At 37.4% G+C, this 20,020-nt stretch overlaps 1 protein-coding gene and 1 long non-coding RNA gene across 3 annotated transcripts; both read left to right on the top strand.

Moving 5' to 3' along the window:
• Positions 1–596: 596 nt before the first annotated feature.
• LOC133420377 (uncharacterized) lies at positions 597–4,377 on the top strand. Of its 2 annotated transcripts, XR_009770604.1 has the most exons (4): positions 597–632; positions 814–918; positions 3,721–3,821; positions 4,186–4,377. It is a non-coding gene; the product is annotated as an uncharacterized LOC133420377 (long non-coding RNA). The 2 variants fall into 2 exon arrangements; XR_009770603.1 differs by lacking the exon at positions 597–632 and having other exon boundaries at positions 644–918.
• A 5,560-nt stretch (positions 4,378–9,937) lies between these two features.
• On the top strand, positions 9,938–10,976 carry LOC133420195 (protein S100-P-like). The gene is made up of 2 exons (XM_061709797.1): positions 9,938–10,167; positions 10,739–10,976. Exons 1-2 carry the CDS (start codon positions 10,030–10,032, stop codon positions 10,877–10,879), a joined length of 279 nt encoding a protein of 92 aa, XP_061565781.1. The 5' UTR covers positions 9,938–10,029; the 3' UTR covers positions 10,880–10,976.
• The last annotated feature ends 9,044 nt before the right edge of the window (positions 10,977–20,020 follow it).

Here is a 20,020-nt window from a genome sequence, read left to right as displayed (position 1 = left end):
ATCTCAAGAGGGGATTCTGGGATATACATCTGCATTGTCTCTGTGGAGATACCGGATTTAGTCACATATAAAGGAGAGGGTACGATTATCACAGTTGTTGCCAGAGAGGACTCACGGGACAACACATCAACAGGTTGGTGGCAAAGTAACAATAGTTTAATTGTGTAGTATTGATGGACCGACACATGACTGACTATCATCTGATCTGTTTGGAAAGCAATGATTTCATCTCACTATGACTCATCTGATCAAGATGAATAAAATTAATTTAGTTAATCATGAAAAAAAGCTTTTCTGCAATTCTTTCCACAAATCAAATTTTAACGTGGGCAAAAAGACATCATTGTTTTTCACAACACAATCTGTTTTTGACATCCAGCTGTTGCCAGCAGTCTATTTATTCAATTGAGTTCTATTTAGTTTTAATATGCGTCTTTTACGATATAGATTGTCTCTTTCCAGAGACCCAGAACATGACCCCTGAGCAATTATTACATAAACAGTGGGTGGTAGAAACTCCCCTAGTGGGAGAAAAACCTTAAGTCAAACAGTAGCAGGAAAAACTCCCCTTTAGGAGGGAAGAAACCTGGACCTGGCTCCTGCTGGAGGCCAGTCGGGCAGAGCAGGAAAAGGTACCGCTGAGTATTCTGTTCAAGATTAATTAAATACACTTTGCCAATTGTGAAGAACAACTTTTCTGACGTTTTTCGACAAATCACATTTTATTTGGGCAAAGACACTTATCACTATCATCATTGCATCATTAAATATTTGCAGTCATTGTTTTGATCAACATCTGTTTCTGACATCCAGGTTCTTCCAGCGGTCTACCAGTCCCCGCTATAATTGCTCTGGTTGTCGTGGCTCCACTGCTCCTCATTGCTGTCATCTGTTTCTTCTTTCTGCGAAGGAACAAAGGTAAAAAGAAAAATGCAATTATAATGCGTGTGTGCATGTATTTACGTATGTCTGTATGTATGTACTTAATTATTATATTTTTGCTAAATGTAATTGAATATATTCCGCTTTGGAATTTCTATGAAATAACTTTTTCTTTTTAGAGATAGCTGATATTTAATAATAATAATAATTATAATAATAATACTGTAAAATAATAATGTAATGGATTCTATTTGTAAGGCACTCTTCATTCAAAAATCTCAGCCTGTACATAGTTAAAACTAACAATAATAAGTCGTAAAACTCAACTTAAAACCACCTTCCTAAATAAAAAGGTTTTTAGGCCAGTCTTAAAAGAGTCCAGTGTCTGTGCCACCCTTAGATAGTCAGGGAGACTTGACTATCTAATGGTGTGGAGCTTGGTGTTGGGAAAACAAAGGAAAACTGCTTTATTCAGTAAAAACTAGGCAAGCTTTCCAAATGTAAATGAGTGGTATTTACCATTTATCAGTGTGGTAGATGCTTGATAATTGATATACCGGCGAGTACGAGACGTGTGAAACCGGAGTTTCATCTTCAGGACCCGTGCACCCTCGAGACCTCCTCAGGCCAAGTGTGATCTTTCACACTTACAGGTGAGGTTTTAAAACCTTTGAGCTGGGAACCTTCTTACTGGGAAGTTCATGCAAACCAGTACGTCTCCGTTTCCCCCCGCCAGTTCGAGAAATGCATTTGACATTTGATAAACATTATTTGATTGTTGTGAGTGTTCTGTAGTGATTAACAAATCAACATTTCATCTTTCCTATTTCGTTCTTTATCTTGAGTAGTTATATCTATTTTTTTTTGCTTAATTCGTTAATTTGTTATCTTTCAAATTTGACACATTTCTGAGATCTATGTAAACCCCATAATGAAAAGAATAATGATATGTCTACAACAAAATCATTTCATAGAAGAAAAATAAAGACAAAAGAAGTAAAAAAAAAATTATAAATGATCTAACATCTTATAATGATACAAAAATGATTTAGAGACTGAATTGGTGCTATATTTAATTTCAATATATAATACAAACTTTTTTGTTTTATTTTCTGTGTATTATTGCATTACCGGTAGTCTTTAAAAAAATCTATATATTTATCTGTTACCTTAAAGTATTTGTCTTGTCACCATCCAACACCCTCTGTTTTTATTTACATAAGTGTTTCAGCCCATAATGTCCATTTTGTACTTTTCACAAACATTTTTACGTCTACATTATAGTGATAAATGAACTATTTTCTGAGAGCAGAGCTGGTTTGTCCAGCAGGGAGCTGCTCCTCCTTCAGTCCACTGCCATCCTCAGGCTGCACGGCTACAAGTGTAGTGTGAAACATCTATGCGTCAGCCACGTGAAAGAAGAAGCAATAATTGTGCTTTAACTATTGTTTTAACTTTAACTGGCCCCACTATGCAGCTGCCTGCCCTGAATGCTGCCGATCGGCTACTCCGGCCACGAATGTGACGGTCCGGAGAGCATAAAAATGTATAATGTAAAGCCTCGTTATCAATGTCCACGGTGGCCTGCTATCACTCATATCTACAAACAAGACATACAGATGGGTTTAAAATGTCAGCTTCTATCAGAGTATGTCATACAATATGTATGGGACTGTAGATTAAACCCTGTGGCGCACATCTAAAATAAACATGAACTAAAATGTACGAATTATAAAGGATATTCAGCAAAAAGGGTTTGGTCTCAGCAGTTTTACAGTTTAAGACAGGGGTCTGCGACCTGCGGCTCAGAACATATATAAATAATATTTCTGAATTCATTTTTATTCATATTATTAGTTTATTTTGTTGGGCAGTTATCTTGGAGTTTGAGTTGATGCCATGTCATTTTAAAAGAACTATTTTTAATTTCTAATTTGTCAACGAAAATATACGTCAGTCACATAACCTCATCAGCCATATTCATTTGCCTTCATCGCCAATGTTGCTGGCTCGCCTTCGTGCTTGATATGTGGCGAGAAGATATATCGAACAACAAAAAAATGTAACGTTGAAAGACACTTCCAAAAAAAGCACTCTGCATTTGTCGGAAAATACCCAACTGAAGATGAACAAAAGAGCAATCTGGAACAGCTACGAAAAGCTGAAGAGAGCAAACTATCTTTCAAGAAGTGTATTACCTCCCAAAGCTCAACTAGCACAGCTAGTTTTGTGGCGTTTCTGGAGGGGGAATATATGAAAGATTTGTTCATAAAAATATATCAGAGCATCTATTCTTTTATACATCCATTATTTTATATTTATTTTTTAAAGCTGCTAAGCTGCAGCTAATTATTTTTATTTATATTAAAGTTGGGGTAGTTTTTATTTTACTTTTACACAAATAAAAAAATTAAATAGGCCTACAGTTCACAGTTTAATTTATTTCAAAGTATGCCTACAAAGGCACACTGCATTTATGTTGTTATATTTAGTGGTTGTAACAGCTAAAATAAATAAAATATGAAAACTTTTAAAATCTCTGTTATTTTTTGCGGCCTCCGACAATTTTTTTTTGTAGAAGTGGGGTCAAAATGGCTCTTTTGATCATAAAGGTTGCAGACATGTGGTTTAAGAAGTGAAAGGTCCAAGAATTGTACGGCTCTCTACAACTGATGCTCCAGGCCCTAACAGCGTGAAACAGACAAATAAGAACAGAAAATGCTCTTACAGCAGTAAGGTGTTCAAATGTGAGAAGATTGCTTGTTTTTCAACAACAGTTTTTACATTTTTGTGGACATGTGTCATCATGGTGTGGGTCTGTTTCCACGTGTCATTTAGGACATGCAGCCAGGGTGATCTACGAGGTTCCACACTTTGACTCTGAGCAAGCGGAGACGGATAAACACAGCACCGGTTCCTCCAGAGGATCTTCTCAGTGGGTGAGTTTCACCGGCGTTTCACGCACTCAGGGGCTGAGCTCATTAGTCGGGCTACACACTACTAAACACACTAAACACACCAGGTATATCTAATAAAGTGGTCGTTGAGTGTGTGATTCCTTACTAGCTGATTTTAAAACACTTGGTTTAGCAGTAGACTCTTTGTCCATTTGAATTATGTGTTAGTTCCTGCATTGTGATGTTAGTTGAAAAAAACAAAACAGAAAACCACTGACATCCCCCCGTTGAGCACCAAGTACAGTATGTGTGAAATGAGAAACATTTCCTGTTATGCACCAGTGTTGACTAATGTTGTACTGATAAAATATGCTTGTAACTTTAACTCTTTTGTTTTTGTTTTTAGTGCCAGGTGCCTGTGTATGATTCCTTGGACTACTTTGAGCAAGTGGAGACTAAAAGAAGTGAATAAGGATTTACTCCATCATTATACCCTACTCTTCATTCTGTATATCAAGTGTATTCCTTTACCTGATTCGTGTAAATTCTTTTGTGTATGAATATATTTTATATTTTAAAATAAACCATATTTTTTTCATCTTTGTCATCATTGCAGTCATTGTTATGGTGAAACAGTGAGTGTGCATGTATGACATGTTTTAATGGCTCTGTTCTGAACTAGCAGTACTGGCAGAGAAGTCCACATCAGTGGGGCATTTTAACTTGGCAGCAGTTGTCAAAGTTTCACACTAACGGTTCACACAAAGGAACATGAGTGGAAAGTGTGACATCAGAGCACAAGTGTATAATAGGTCAAAGGAAGGAAGTGCAAAGAGCGCCTGTGACCATAGGTTTTGCTGTGTGTCTGTTATTTCCAGTTTGTTTAAAGATCTTGTGGTTCTAGTGGCCTGTATTCAAGGTGTAGACAGGAAGGGGGTAGAGAGAAAGAATGGGGACGACGTGCAGCAAAGGGCTGCAGGCCGGGACTCGGACCTGCGACCGCTGCAGGACTGTAGCCTCAGTACATGGGCCGCTTGCTCTAACCACCTGTTGATGAAACACTGTTGGCATGAGAATAATGACAATTAGAGTGGAGTAGTGGGCCTGGATGTGAGCAGGTAGTGCGTGAGTACAGCATGCATGAATGCACATGAGCACAAGAAACATTTACAAAGAATGTAGTCAAAGGTGGCCTGAAGGTCTTACTAGTATGGAAGAGTATTAGGGCCAGGTAGGAGAAAAATAAAAATATTATTTTAGAGGAGGAAGATTTTTATTTCATTATGCACTTCGAGAAAAAAGTCGAAATGTCGAGATTAATGATGAAGTACAATTTGGATAAAAAAGTCGAAATGTTGAGAAAAAAGTCAAAATTTCGTGAATACATTTCAGAATACAAGAATTGGCTTTATGATATTGATTTGAAACACATATCACACACATGCAGTTGCATAACTTTAGAAACGTACCCTTAACGTTCCACTCCAAGGATGTAAGTTAGTTAGTTAGTTACGGCTGCTGCTGCATAGCTGTCAGTCGCTCTGCTAACTGGATTTGATGGGCCAGAGGAGACATTTCAGGAAATTGTGTTTCAACTTTATTCACGAAATTTCAACTTTTTTCGAAATTGTATTTCAAGTTTCAACGTTTATTTAGACGGGACAATGCATATTAATTAACTCTATATTAAGCAGTGTAAATACACCGGGTTTAGCAGAAATGCTAGTTTCCACCCGCAGTCCCCACAAACAACCAGACACACTCACACTCACACTTACGGGCAATTTAGAATGATCAATTAACCTAGCATGCATGTTTTTGGACTGTGGGAGGAGACCCACGCAAGCACGGGGAGAACATGAAAACTCCACACAGAAAGACCCTGCTGGGCCTGGGGGTCGAACAGGGAACCTTCTTGCTGTGAGGCAACAGTGCTAACCACTAAGCCACCGTGCTTTCAACATTAATCTCGACATTTTGACTTCTTTCTCAGCAGTGCAGATGTGCTAGTTTCAGAAGCCCAAAGGGGGCGTCATCCATTCACACAGTTTCACCAGCACAGTCCACGAGACTCCAGAGAGTCAGAGGGCAAGTGGAAAAACACAGTGAGACGTTAGCGGAAATATGTGACAATATTGGTTCTCTTATCCAGATAATCTCCACCTTGATGGTGTAACTGCTTTTTTTAATGGTTCACGAGATTGTAAATAAGAGCTCTCACAACTTCAGACCACATATCAACCACCCTTTAACTTCAAATCCTGGTTTAGTGTTCACAGGGAAAAGTGTTAAGTCCAAAAACAATGTAAAATCAACACTTTTTAAATCTTACAGTGTCATTCTTCCGCGTTGCTTCAGATGAAAGTTTTGCAGACTACATGGGTAAAATCTCATGTTGAGATAGAGAAACATTGGTGAACGGATAATATTTCTTTGTCCCTTCAAAGAACTTCTACATTACAGGCCACATTCACCCGCGCCACCCACATATACAGGAACTCAGTGTAAGTAAGTAAAGTTTATTTATATTGCACCTTTCACAGACAACGGAATGTCACAAGGTGCTTCACAAAAAATAAAGCATCAATAATAACGCGAATAAAACACTACAATAAAAATAGAAATACGATAAAAACAAGACAATACCGATAAAAGCTGCTAGAATAAAAGTACGTAAAATCAACATGGTGGTCATAAAACAACCGTCTCACTACTAATGTTTAAAAGCTCGGAGAAACAGGTGGGTTTTAAGTTTGACCTGACCATGCAGAGCTCTAAAAGTCAGCACCAAAATTTTAAAGTTAAAACGGAAAGGGACGGGGAACCAGTGAGTTTTTAAAATTGGGGTGATGTGAGCCCTTCTATTAGAGCAGGTCAGCAGCTTTGCTGCAGAGTTTTAGACTTGCTGAAGACGAGACAGTTCTTTCTTGTTTAAGCAAGTTGCAGTTGTCCAAACGAGATGACACAAAAGCATGAATGATTTTTGACACAACTGTTCTTAGTTTAGAGCAGGGGTCTGCAACCCGCGGCTCTAGAGCCGCATGCGGCTCTTTAGCGCCGCCCTAGTGGCTCCCTGGAGCTTTTTCAAAAATGTTTGAATGTTTTTCTCTTTTTTCCTTTTTTTCTCTTTTTTTCCTCTTTTTTATTTTTTTCCTCTTTTTTTCCTCTTTTTTTCTTTTTTTCTTCCGTTTTCCTTTCCTTTTTAATCTCGACATTTTGACTTTTTTCTCGACATTTTGACTTTTTTCTCGACATTTCGACTTTTTTTTTCGAGATTGTACTTCAACATTAATCTCAACATTTCGACTTTGTTCTCGACATTTCAACTTTTTAATCGAAATTTTGATGATTTCCTCGACATTTCAACTTTTTTTCAATATTTCGACTTTTTTCTTGAAATTTTGACTTTTTTCTCGAAATTTTCAACTTTTTTCTCTACATTTTCGACTTTTTTCTCAACATTTCGACTTTTTTCTCGACATTTCGCCTCTCGCCATTTGCCTTCATTCTAAGGTTTATACAAAACTTTTCATTTTTTGTGGCTCCAGACATATTTGTTTTTTGTGTTTTTGGTCCAATATGGCTCTTTCAACATTTTGGGTTGCTGACCCCTGGTTTAGAGATATTCCTTAAATGGTAAAAACAGTTCCTCATCAGCTGTTTGGAGTTTTGTTCTGATGACATGTCTTTGTCAAAGACAACACCAAGATTTAGGCTTGACTTAAATGAGACACTCGAATCACCTAAAAACTGTCTGATAGCTGGTATCAGTGGTATCAGTATGGGATATAAATGATGACGAAGTTAAGTGCAGTCCTGGGGGACAATCCATCATTATTAAGAGACTTGATCCACTGAATCAGCCAATTTCAAATGGTTAAAGGGGTCAAATACAACAGAGACACACTCTTCACTCAGCGGCACATATAACATTTGAAGTATACCACATTTGACCGGAGCGCAGACTGACAGTCACTGCACGGACCCTGCAGATGTGCAAACACGACAAACCTTGCCACACAGTGAGAACACTGGGAACGGTTTGCTGTGGTCTGTGCACACACCTAGAATACACACACACCAGCACCAGCACCACTTTCCCAGGTACACCTGGTATCCCTGATGCAGTGGCTGGTGAGGATTTCAAAATACACCATAATTACAACGTGCGACTGATGTGTGCTATGAAACAGGAACTGGGCGTGCTAACTCATTTTAAGTCTATGAAAATCCTTAATTGAAGTCATTACTGTAATCTTCTTTTAAGTCTTTTAAAACAATAGGCAAGTTTATTCGTATAGAACAATTCAACACAAGGTAATTCAAAGTGCTTTACATCAACATTTAAAGTGGCAAGACACAATTAAAAAGTAAATAACAAATAAAATGAAATAAAATGATAAGAAAAGAGGTAAAATAATAGACGGCACAAGTTGTTACAAAGTAAGGGCAGTAGAGTCCAGCAGGTACTCATCTCATTCTTAAAATGGCAAGAATTACGTTTCTATACGGTCAAAACGTACAAAGACCGGGTCAAATACAGTATTACAAAAGTAATCTTTGCCGATTCGTGCGGTGACCGTGAATCAGACCAATTTGACAATTCTACGTCACAATGCCTGCATTGAGGGCTTATCCATAACTTTGCGTGGTTTTCAAAAATCACAAGTATTTAATTAAAGAGTACGCTTCAGTAAACAATAGTACACAATTAAAAAGTAAATAACATATAAAATTAAATAAGAAAAATAAGAAACAATACATCAATCTGAGCTGAACATGATGTACGATGAGTACGATGGATGATATATAATGTGAGCCTAGTTGTAATGTTCATTTTTACTGGAGCGGTGTTACCTCTCAGTCGTTAGTTGTGTGCATGCTTACTCGCAGACATTATGTAACAATGGTCTATTTCCTGGAAACAAAGAAAATGCAAGCAGAGACTCTCATGTGCATGAAAGCGTTGGATGTCCACACAGTGCAGAAGTAACCACAACCAACAAAATAATGTGATGGCAGCTGGTTCAAACTTGTTTCACAGTATACAGACGCAAATACACACACCCACAGGGTCTTGCCATGTACAGTAAATCGTCACAATTTATTGTAATTGGTGGGGTAGGCATGCACTGACTGAAAAAGCATGCTCATCACACCAGTCAAACACTAGTTTAGTTTAGTTTATTGGTCCTTTCAATTTCCCCAACACAAATAACCCAAAGTACAGGTCTAAATCGTCAGTGTAATACAAAAAATATATAATTTTTTGGTATATATATATATATATTTATACAATTTTAACTAAAAACCAAGGACCAAAAGGTGTAGACTGAAGCCTAAGTTTATGACGCCTACCCTTTTCACAAAAAAAAAGTTAGCTTTTATAAACTACTGCATTTAGGATTTAGAGAATGAAACAAAATACATAAATAAATCCATATGAGAAGTTGCCCGAATATAAACAAAATTACCTATCTAAAATAACCCTAACCCTAACTGTACACAAACATACAGCATATTCCACATGTCATTACTAAATATCATTCCACACAGTATTTATATAAGCACATACATACACATATACATACTTGCAGTACATACACACACGCATACTGTATATACAGTATATATATATACTTTTGTTTTATATGTATTAATCATTTTGTATTTATAGGTGCTTTTGAATTGTAATAACGTGCTCATTTCTGTATCTAAGCTGTCCCACAGATTAACTCCTGTCACTGAGATGCATAGTTGTTTAACGTTGGTTCTTGCCTTTAACAGTCATCTACATTGCTTTTGTTATGATGCACCTGGAACATGTACTGTAAACCACGAGTTTACAGTACATCTAAACTACATAAAGGTGTCTTTTCCCCCCAGCAGAATGCTGACCGGCTCCCAAACAAACAAATCTTTATGAATTCCCTTTGTCGTACAGTAAAGGAAAATGCCCTCTGTTAAATCAATAAATAAGTGACTAACCCTGCCTTTCAGGTAATGTGTACTTAGGGCGTTGTAGGACAGGTTTTACCAGCACAGTAGGAGACACCACCCATTGTAAACACATCCTTAGTTACCCCACCTTTACAATTTCACCTTACCACTAATACCCAACCCTTTTTCCTCACTAGCTATAAAAGCAGCCTCTCCTTCAGTCACTCCCCGCACAGCTGCTTCCTTGTTGTCCTGTTCGTCCCTGTGATTTTTCCTTTGTAACAAAGTACCCGTCAGTTCAGAAGCAGCCATGACCCAATTGGAGATGGCCATGGGCCTCCTGATGAGCACCTTCGATCAGTACGCTGGCGCCGAGGGGAAGAAGGACACGCTCAACAAAGCCGAGGTCAAGACTATGTTGGAGAAGGAGCTGCCTGGGTTTCTCAAGGTACGGCACACCCCTGGGAGGCACCGGGGCCTTCCTCACAACGGACATTTCATTTCATAACAACAACATTTCAAAGCACACGTTTTCCAATATTTAATAGCATATTTTTAAATGTCTTTACAGTTCAAAAATCCTTATTAATATGAAGTAATCTGGTGTCGAGGGTGATAAATGGGCTGTGTGCCAAACAGCAAGTTTTTGTCAAAACTGATTTTCATAACGACGAAGTCTTCAATGCCAGTTTTTATGAAATGATCTTAGGTTATTTAATTATTTCTTAAATGATCATCAAATCATTGATTTAAAGAGGTCAATGATGACGCATTTCCTCAGTGCTCAGCCATGTCTACACCCATATTTATATAGATGTGTCTGTCTGTGTGTGTGTCTGCGTGTGTAACTCAGTGTGCGTGTTTGTGCAGGGCATTAATACGTTTTATGTTTGTGTATTGTTTTTATGTAAAGCACTTTGTGCTGCATTTTTATGCATGCAAAGTGCTATGCATATAAAGTTTGATTTGATTTGCAAACAAGGCAGTAACCTCCAACACAATCGTGTCTGTCTTTGCAGTCTGCAAAGAACCCAGATGAGGTTGACAAGATGTTGAAAGGGCTGGACTTTAACGGGGACGCAGAGGTCGACTTCAACGAGTTCGTGGTGCTGGTAGCTGCTCTGACGAGCGCCGTCCACGACCGCGTCTCCAAGAAGTGAGCAGGAAAACCACAAACCGGGACTCCAGCAGTGACGTGACATCTGTATAGTTATTGTTATTTTGTGATGACTGATTAAAGAGAATTATCTGTCTTTACCCCGTTGTCATGTTTTTAATATAACATTTAATTTGGTGAGAAGATATTGACATGAATGAATCATGAAAGATTCAATAATGCTTTGTTATGAGGGAGCATATTTAAATATCTTTTGTGGCTGATGAAACCTGAAACTACCTGAACAAACTGAAAGAGTTGCCCAAAGTTCTTCCCATAAATTATGAAGAAAAGCAAGTACAAATGTGTAAAAGCTGCAGCAGTGTATTTATTTCCTTTGTCAGCCTAATCTGTTTGAAAGCAACAATCTTGTGAAACGTGTTTTCATGTTTTATGCTGGATCGTAGTACAGCTTCACATCTACTCCTCCGTGCTGTTTAACAGTTGGCTGGACGGTAACATGCAGGTTTGAGAAACATCACATCTTTATTGCTGTAGGGTTGCCACCTTTCAGAAATAGAAATAAGGGACGTCCTGATTTTAGCAGCGCAGGAGCCAAAAAAAAGCCCCAAAACTTCTAAACTGAATAAAAATGTGTTTATTTTATATGAAAAAACAAAATGCTTTGATTTAAAGTTTAAAGTGCTTTAATAGCATTGAACTTGCATGACTGTACAGACAGACAACCTACTAGCAACTGAAATATCCTCCTATGCTACGTACGTCCACATCAGCCAAGATGTAATATAGCCTACAGGTGAAGAATATGGTGTAAAAGTTAATTTATTTCAATAATTCAACTAGAATATGGTGTAAAAGTTAATTTATTTCAATATTTCAACTAGAATATGGTGTAAAAGTTAATTTATTTCAATAATTCAACTAGAATATGGTGTAAAGGTTAATTTATTTCAATAATTCAACTAGAATATGGTGTAAAGGTTCATTTATTTCAATAATTCAACTAGAATATGGTGTAAAGGTTAATTTATTTCAATAATTCAACTAGAACATGGTGTAAAAGTTAACTTAATTCAATAATTCAACTAGAATATGGTGTAAAAGTTAATTTATTTCAATAATTCAACTAGAATATGGTGTAAAAGTTAATTTATTTCAATAATTCAACTAGAATATGGTGTAAAGGTTAATTTATTTCAATAATTCAACTAGAATATGGTGTAAAAGTTAACTTATTTCAATAATTCAACTAGAATATGGTGTAAAGGTTAATTTATTTCAATAATTCAACTAGAACATGGTGTAAAAGTTAATTTATTTCAATAATTCAACTAGGATATGGTGTAAAAGTAAATTTATTTCAATAATTCAACTAGAATATGGTGTAAAAGTTAATTTATTTCAATAATTCAACTAGAATATGGTGTAAAAGTTAACTTATTTCAATAATTCAACTAGAGTATGGTGTAAAGGTTAATTTATTTCAATAATTCAACTAGAATATGGTGTAAAAGTTAATTTATTTCAATAATTCAACTAGAATATGGTTTAAAAGTTAATTTATTTCAATAATTCAACTAGGATATGGTGTAAAAGTAAATTTATTTCAATAATTTAACTAGAATATGGTGTAAAAGTTAATTTATTTCAATAATTCAACTAGAACATGGTGTAAAAGTTAACTTAATTCAATAATTCAACTAGAATATGGTGTAAAAGTTAATTTATTTCAATAATTCAACTAGAATATGGTGTAAAAGTTAATTTATTTCAATAATTCAACTAGAATATGGTGTAAAAGTTAATGAAAATATGGTACAAATCGTGTCCCGTATTAGTTCAAAACGGGACGCAACATTTTTTTCTCAAATAAAGGACAATTCCGTATTTTACGGGACGGGTGGCAACCCTATATTGCTGCCTAACCAGAACCAGTATCTTATCAAATGAAGCGTAGTCAACGTCACACATGCACTCAACAGCCCCTTTCTGAGCCGCACCTAGTAACACAGTGGCCTGTGAGTACATGTCTGACACTTTGTTTGTTTAGTCATCACAACAGGTAGGAATGTGTTGTGGGGGAGGGGGAGGTATGAATTGTTATCATGTATTTACCTCCTGACAAGGCCCGTCTTAGGGATGAAACATTCCTTTCAGAGTAGGCTCAGTTGTATCATGTACACATCGTGGTTGTTCTGCTGTCAGGAGACAGTCTCATTCCCCTGAATTCATTCGACAGCGTTTGCAAGTTGAGACGGTCTGAACACGCTGAGACACAAAGGCTTTCCACACACCGTTAAGATAAACTGTAGGGTTGAGTCTCTGAGGATTATAATCTGTTTTACCCAATCACGTGCATGCATGTGCAGAGCAGGGAGAGAAGGCCCCTTGGCCATGGTTGCGACAGTGGTTTCTGGCCTGATGCAAATCATGTTGCCACAAAGTTTGCTGCCTATTTACGAATGTTTCTTTATCCGTCACATGTGGGGCTGTTTTGAACTTCAGTGGTAAAACAGCTCATGACCTTTTACAAGGAATCAAACAACAACCCTATAAATATACTGATAACTAATCTTTACAAAAGTATTCAGGTGTGGCGTAAGTGATGCATTGGAGGGATTTGCAAACTAAAAGACACTGAATGGGACATTATTCTTCAGAAAGTCTTCTTTAAATCCACCTCAGTGATGTTTTCTGTATTCAAACCAGGTCATCGCTCAACCGGCTGTCCACTCAGAATCAGAATCAGAATCAGTTTATTTGGCCAGGTCTGGTCAAACAAGACAGGGAATTTTCACTCACTGTACAGTAAATAGACAAATGACAGCTCTTATTAACATATACAATTAAAGTTTTAAAGTGAAAGGTGCAGCAGTATGAGGTGGACATGGTTATTGAAAGTTGCATTGTTACAGCATATGATTGTGGTTATTATCATTATTATCATTATTATCATTATTATTATTATTATTATTATTATTATTATTATTATTATCATTATTATCATCATTATTATTATTATTATTATTATTATCATTATTGTTATCATTATTATAATTATTATCATAATTATTATTATTATTATTATTATTATTATTATTATTATTATTATTATTATTATCATTATCATTATCATTATTATTATTATTATTATTATTGCACATTGATTGATTACTCTGAGACTTCATGAGTGATGAGAGTTCATCAGAGCAACAGCTCGGGATAAGAAACTCTCTGAGTCTGGAGGTTTTGGCGTACAGAGCTCTGTAGCTCCGTCCAGAGGAGGAGTTCAAACAGGGGCCCGTTTCACAAAGCAGGTTTAGTGAGAACTCTGAGTCTGTTAACCCTGAAATGAGGGAAACTCTGAGTTTTCCGTTTCACAAAGGGAGGTAACTCAAACCAGAGAAAGAGGAGTAACTCTAGCCTGTTTCACAAAGAGAGGTAACTTAAGCTCTCGGTCAGTTACCGTAGTAACAGACGCTCTGAACCTAACCTGGTCGGGACCAGGTTTATTTCAGCGAACCTGGAGTTTCTCTCTGTCTCCTCCCTCAGTGGCGTCAATTCAGCCAATGGGTCTTTACGCAATACACATCCATCTTCTGCACCACGGACAGCAAGCGGCAGAGTTAGAGAGCAGAAAAGGCGTATCTGACAAACGCAACGTATTTTATTCACTATGTCAGTGCAACAATATCACAGGGACATCCCAGTTTAACTTCAAACAGTTAAAGTCCAAATGCAAAAAGGAGAGGGAGAGTAAAAAAAAGTCAAATATTTCCCTTAAACAGATGTATAAGAGGATTTATATCTTACTTTGAGATGAACTTGCATAATTAATCCATCAGTGGCTAACAGCCTCGTTAATATCTTCTGGACCCATCACTTGCCTTCTTTCTTTTTTTTTTATTGCGTGGTTGTCTGCTTCATTTTAATTTTTGTAAGTTAGTAACACTGCAGAGCGCACTTTTTTTTTTTTACTTTATTTAAAACTTTATTTAAAAGTTCCAATTACAGTCAGAACATTGACCGTGGACAGTCAGGCATCAAGGAATTAAATAAACAAATACAGTATGAGACATAAAGTGGATGAAGTGCATAAGTCATTACATAAGTAACATAAATATAATAAAATAAATCAATTTAAATAAAAAGAAAGAAAATGGCAGGACATATATTATATCTGCAGAGCGCACTAAAAACGAGATTGATAGCGACCACTGTCGTCAGGGACGCTGGGACATTTCAAGATATGAGGGGGGGGTACAAGTGTTGGGAAAGATAATACCTACTGAAATCCATCATGTTGTTCTGATATGCATTTGTAGTTATTTTATATGTATGAAGTAATAGAATACATCAATACAAATAGATACAGAGTAATTCCATAAATGTATTTAAAAAAAAACATTTACATTCTCCCCTGAAGCCGAGGTGTGGCAGCTGCCGTACCCAATTGACGGCCCTGATCTAATTGACAATAACATTTCTTTTTTTTTTTTTTCAAAATATGCTCTCATACTCGCCATATGCACGTATTAACGCTTCTAACTCCAGTGGCGTATACTCCAGTATGTGGATCTTCAGATGCAAACTAACGTTTCCTCAAAGGGATTTTGTAAATTGAAAAGATAAATAAAGTTAAAAAGAAAAAAAAGAAAATGTATGTCGCTCTTTTGTGTCGCCGGTTGCCATGGTGAATCCTTGTATCAGCGATCTACTGATGCTGGCTTTTTATTTCCCTCACGCTCGCGCTTAACTCCCGGTGAAACTACTTAGAGTTGAGTAAATTACCTCAAATCCGCTGTTCTGGAACCGAAAACTCAGAGTTTCCGATCTCAGAGTAGATCAACTAAGAGTTCAGGATTAAACTCAGTGTTTGTTGAACCTGCTTTGTGAAACGGACCCCAGATGTCTGTAAATGTCTGTGAACATGTCTGTAATGCCCTCTTGTGGCCACTTCGCACCGCATCACTTTAGTCCCAGGTTGCTGTTGAGGTATTTCTAACCATCACAAATACACTGCCTTATGTGGATGAGGAAAAAAACATGGCCTGGGTTTTAGTGTTGGATAAAAGCAATTACAGCAATATTTAACCATGTTGAATGCTACTTTCTTCAAGGGTGTCTGAGGGTTGGTCAAAATGTAAGTATGGGAAATTTCAACATGTTCAATGCAACATTGAGAAAGTCCTGTAAGTTTTTGTTTCATAATGGTGGAAAAAAACTTGGCATTACAAAACTATTCTACATATTAAATGCTGGGTCCTTTCAAGGCACTGGGGGCATTGGTTTTTAGAAATGGGGACAAATGCAATTGCAGGAAACGTCTGCACCACTCCTATTAAGTGAAAGGTGTATATGTGCTGTTTTTTTTTTTTAAGAGTAGTGATTGAAATTTAAATTGCAGGAATTTTCAACATGGTAAATGCAGAAGTTGCAAATGTTCAAAAGTCAGCACTGTTCTGGTTTTAATGGTTTGCTGTTAACTGTTGTGGCATTTTCCCTTAAATTAAATGGACACATAAAACAATTTGGTTTTATATATTAGATTGTAAAGCTGACTTCTACTCATCTCCATATTCTATTAAACTGATCATCCATGTTTTAGGTTGTGACACCATCTCAGGCCGTGTACAGGACCGGTTCTCCTCCCCCAGCAGCTGATCAGTGCTGCACTGATACAAGCAGACAGATTCCAGCATCGACCCTTAAAGGAGCTTGAGGCTCCTTTTAAGAAATGAGACTCTCTAGCGCCACCCTCCACCACGACGGCCGTTGGGGGTACTGCAGCCAACAGTGAAGCCGGCACGGGAGAACGGGGAGAACGTGCATGCAGCGTCATGTGACGTCACATCCGCAGGACAGCGCGGGAAATTCGGGACCGAATTGCAGCACATTTTGCAGCACACAGCCTGTTCAAGGCAACGGAGAGATACACTAGAGGAAACATTCTTTTGGGTTTGGAACGCTTCATCTGACATTATTACTAGAAAACTTAAAACATATACAAATTTTTTTCATAAATCCTGCCTCAATCCGGCCTCAAGCTCCTTTAAGCAGCACTGAACACAACCGTGGAGGTTTATCCTCTGCTCAACAAGTTGAACACTGAACTGGGCCTCATCTACAGCAGTGATGAGTTCTGTGGTTCTGGACCAGCTCTTCATGGGGAATAATCTTCTCAGAGACTGCGGCTCTGCTTCAGATCAGCATCACAGATCCTCGGACCACCGCTGGATCTGAGAGCTGCTTCTGAAGAGAATCCAGACCTTCCTCAGCATCGTCTTCATGCGTTGGCCGTGCTGTCTGTGGAGAAGAAACCTGTCAAAAACATCCCTGACTTTAACCAGAGAGTCATTGAGAAATGAGCTTCTCTCAAGGATAAAATGTACAAAAAAACTGCATTATAATTTTGCTATTGTTAATGTAATTTATTAACCCCCCCCCCCGGAGAAAACTACACCAGTTGCCTCTGCAACACAGTAGCAGCATGGCAGGTTAGAGAGCCTATAGTAATGTAGTACATATACTTGTAGAGTGATGAATCGCATTTTCACCACCTCAAGAAAAGAACTGTTAGAGATTTCCGTGTATGTACTCAAGTTGTAAATGTATTGGAGGTATCATTACTAAGAAGTATTTGAGTTTCACCAGGAGGAGGTGCAAGTTGACAGGTCAGAGACGTCATCACGTTCTTTCTTGTGGATCTTGGGGAGCCCATAGATGTACGGGGTGGCTTTTCCTGGGTACAGCCTGTAACAGAGTTTTCGATCTATTATGTTGTTGTCCTCCAAAGACTTAAGGTACCTGATCAAATTCTGTTGGCAGGATCCCTCTAAAGAGCTTCACATGTATCTCTGTCTCAAAGGAGGGCAAACATCTTGGTGTTGTAGTCAGATCCTTTCAACACCCACTATGCAGCTACCCTTGTATGCAAAAAGATCCAAAAATCACCATTTTTTCCAGCAGAGTGGTCTTGAAAAAAAAACAATTACAGTCCAGTTGCCTTGAAGGAGTGGGTTTTTGGACATGAACCTGACCTGGATGACTGAGAACCTTCACAGACATTCAGGAGAAGATTGAACAGAGGTCATTTGAGGACGTGTGAGTTGCCTGATGTGATTGTAGTGCAGCTCTGGATACGTGTAATGAGCTGTTGGTTTCCCTGAGCGAAGCAGTAATTGTTATTCATTCATTGACTTTGTATTAATTGGACTAATTTAGAACAAGTTGAGCTGTATTTTTGTATTGCTTTGAGATGACATGTTGGGATTTGGCACTACATAGGTAAGTAAAGCTGAACTGCATAAAACTGAATTGATTGAGTTCACAAGAAAAAATCTGTTCCAGTCATGGACGTAACCAAGTTGAAAGGACACGATTCCTAAATGTTTATGGGTTTATACTTCATTTTAAACAACTAATTCTGACTTAACAATGAAACAGAGACTAATCCAGCTTAAAAACTGGGAGAAAAGATATAAAAAGAAAGAAAAAGAAAACCCCCTCTCTGAACAGTGAATACAGTCACCTGAACTTTAAGATGATAATAAAGTGATGTAGAACATGCATACATGTTGGCATGACCGTGTCCCTGACGTTAAAATGAAGGTCTCATTCAGATGAACAATAGCCAGACCAAACATCTATGATCCAGTTATTAAACATAAACAATTTGCTCTTTTAGATATATTATTTTTGCCACATCTTCCCATGCCGTTATAGAGTCTGCAAGTGTTGGGGGGAAGCATTGCTTCCCTCTTCCTGTTCTCAAGATCAAAATTAGAAGTTCTTTGGTTCATTGAAGAGGACGACAGCAAAAGGGACACCTGAGTTCTTAAACCTATTAGTCCTACATCCTGATATATCTGCAGCTGGAAGAAAGCAGCACTATCTCTTTAAAAAGTGGGAAGCAGGGATCAGCCAGGATAGAAGAGTCTTCCTTCAAAGTTCTGAGTTTGTACGGGTCATGTCTGCCACCTTGAAGCTGCTTATTGGCATATTTTTGTAAAAGTGTTATCCACCTTAAAATCATGAAGCTTGCCATGAAAAAACTGTTGCTGGTGCACTTTTTTTTGAGTATCAATCTGTGGCTCAGAGGTCAACTTGTCAATTAAAATGTCCAGTTTTAACCTGCTAACAGCATTTATCCCAACAATCTGCAATCATCTCTTTGGTTTTGACTGCGTAGATCAGGGCTATTCAATTGGCGGCCCGCGGGCCACATGCGGCCCGCCAGGAGCTTTTATGTGGCCCCTGGTCATATTTCAAAAAAGGGGTTGTTTGTTGAAAAAAAAAAAAAAAAAAAAAAAAAAAAAAAAAAATTTTTTTTTTTTTTTTTTTTTTTAAATAATAGTGATGCACCTGCGCTGCGCTGCGCTGCGCTGAGCTGTGCGTAATTTTGTTGGCCTGCTGCACACCGCTGGCTGACGAGCAGCCTTGAGACACATGCAGACAGACGGGCAGACAGATATGCCAGGAATGCGTTCACACAAGGTGCGATTTTTATTTGTAATGTGTGCAGAGAATGCATATAGCATTTAAGTTTAAGATGCTTGGTAGCCTTTTTTTAGTTGGTTAACGATGCATAGTGTTTGTACATGTTAATCTCTGTTGGAGATGTTTTTTACTTCAGATTTTTTGCCAGTGTTGCACAGTGTTAATGTTTGTCACATTATTATTAACCTCCGTTGTACAGAGGACTTGTTGACATAGGCTTCTAGGATTGGCCTGACATTTTTTTCATTTGAATAAGTGAGGACTTCTAAGCCTCCTATAATTTCATGTGATTGTTTTGTTTTGCTGATATTATGCACAGATGTTTCATTAATAAAGGAGCTTATGGTTAATATTTTGGTTCCTTATTTATAACATCAAACTGGCTACTATGGACTGAAATGCTTGTGCTCAATGCTTAATATAATATTCAAGTAAGGAAATCTTGGTGGAAAGTGGTGCTTTGTCATTATGGCGTGTTTTATTAAAAGTAGGTCAATATCAACTTCATTAAGTTTGCACAATGCATGGTTTCAAAATGAACTTGCATTTAAAATAATATTTCTTTATCTGAATATTATATTTAACATTCACAATGACTAAATCTGGAGACAATTAATACATAATTCATATGTAAACTAGATATATTCAAATGTATAATACAAATGTATTATATATAAATAAGTCT

Source organism: Cololabis saira, chromosome 20, assembly GCF_033807715.1.
Source record: "Cololabis saira isolate AMF1-May2022 chromosome 20, fColSai1.1, whole genome shotgun sequence".
Taxonomy (NCBI): domain Eukaryota; kingdom Metazoa; phylum Chordata; class Actinopteri; order Beloniformes; family Belonidae; genus Cololabis; species Cololabis saira.
The sequence above is the reverse complement of the archived record's forward strand: the minus strand, read 5'-3'. Positions and strand labels throughout refer to the sequence as shown.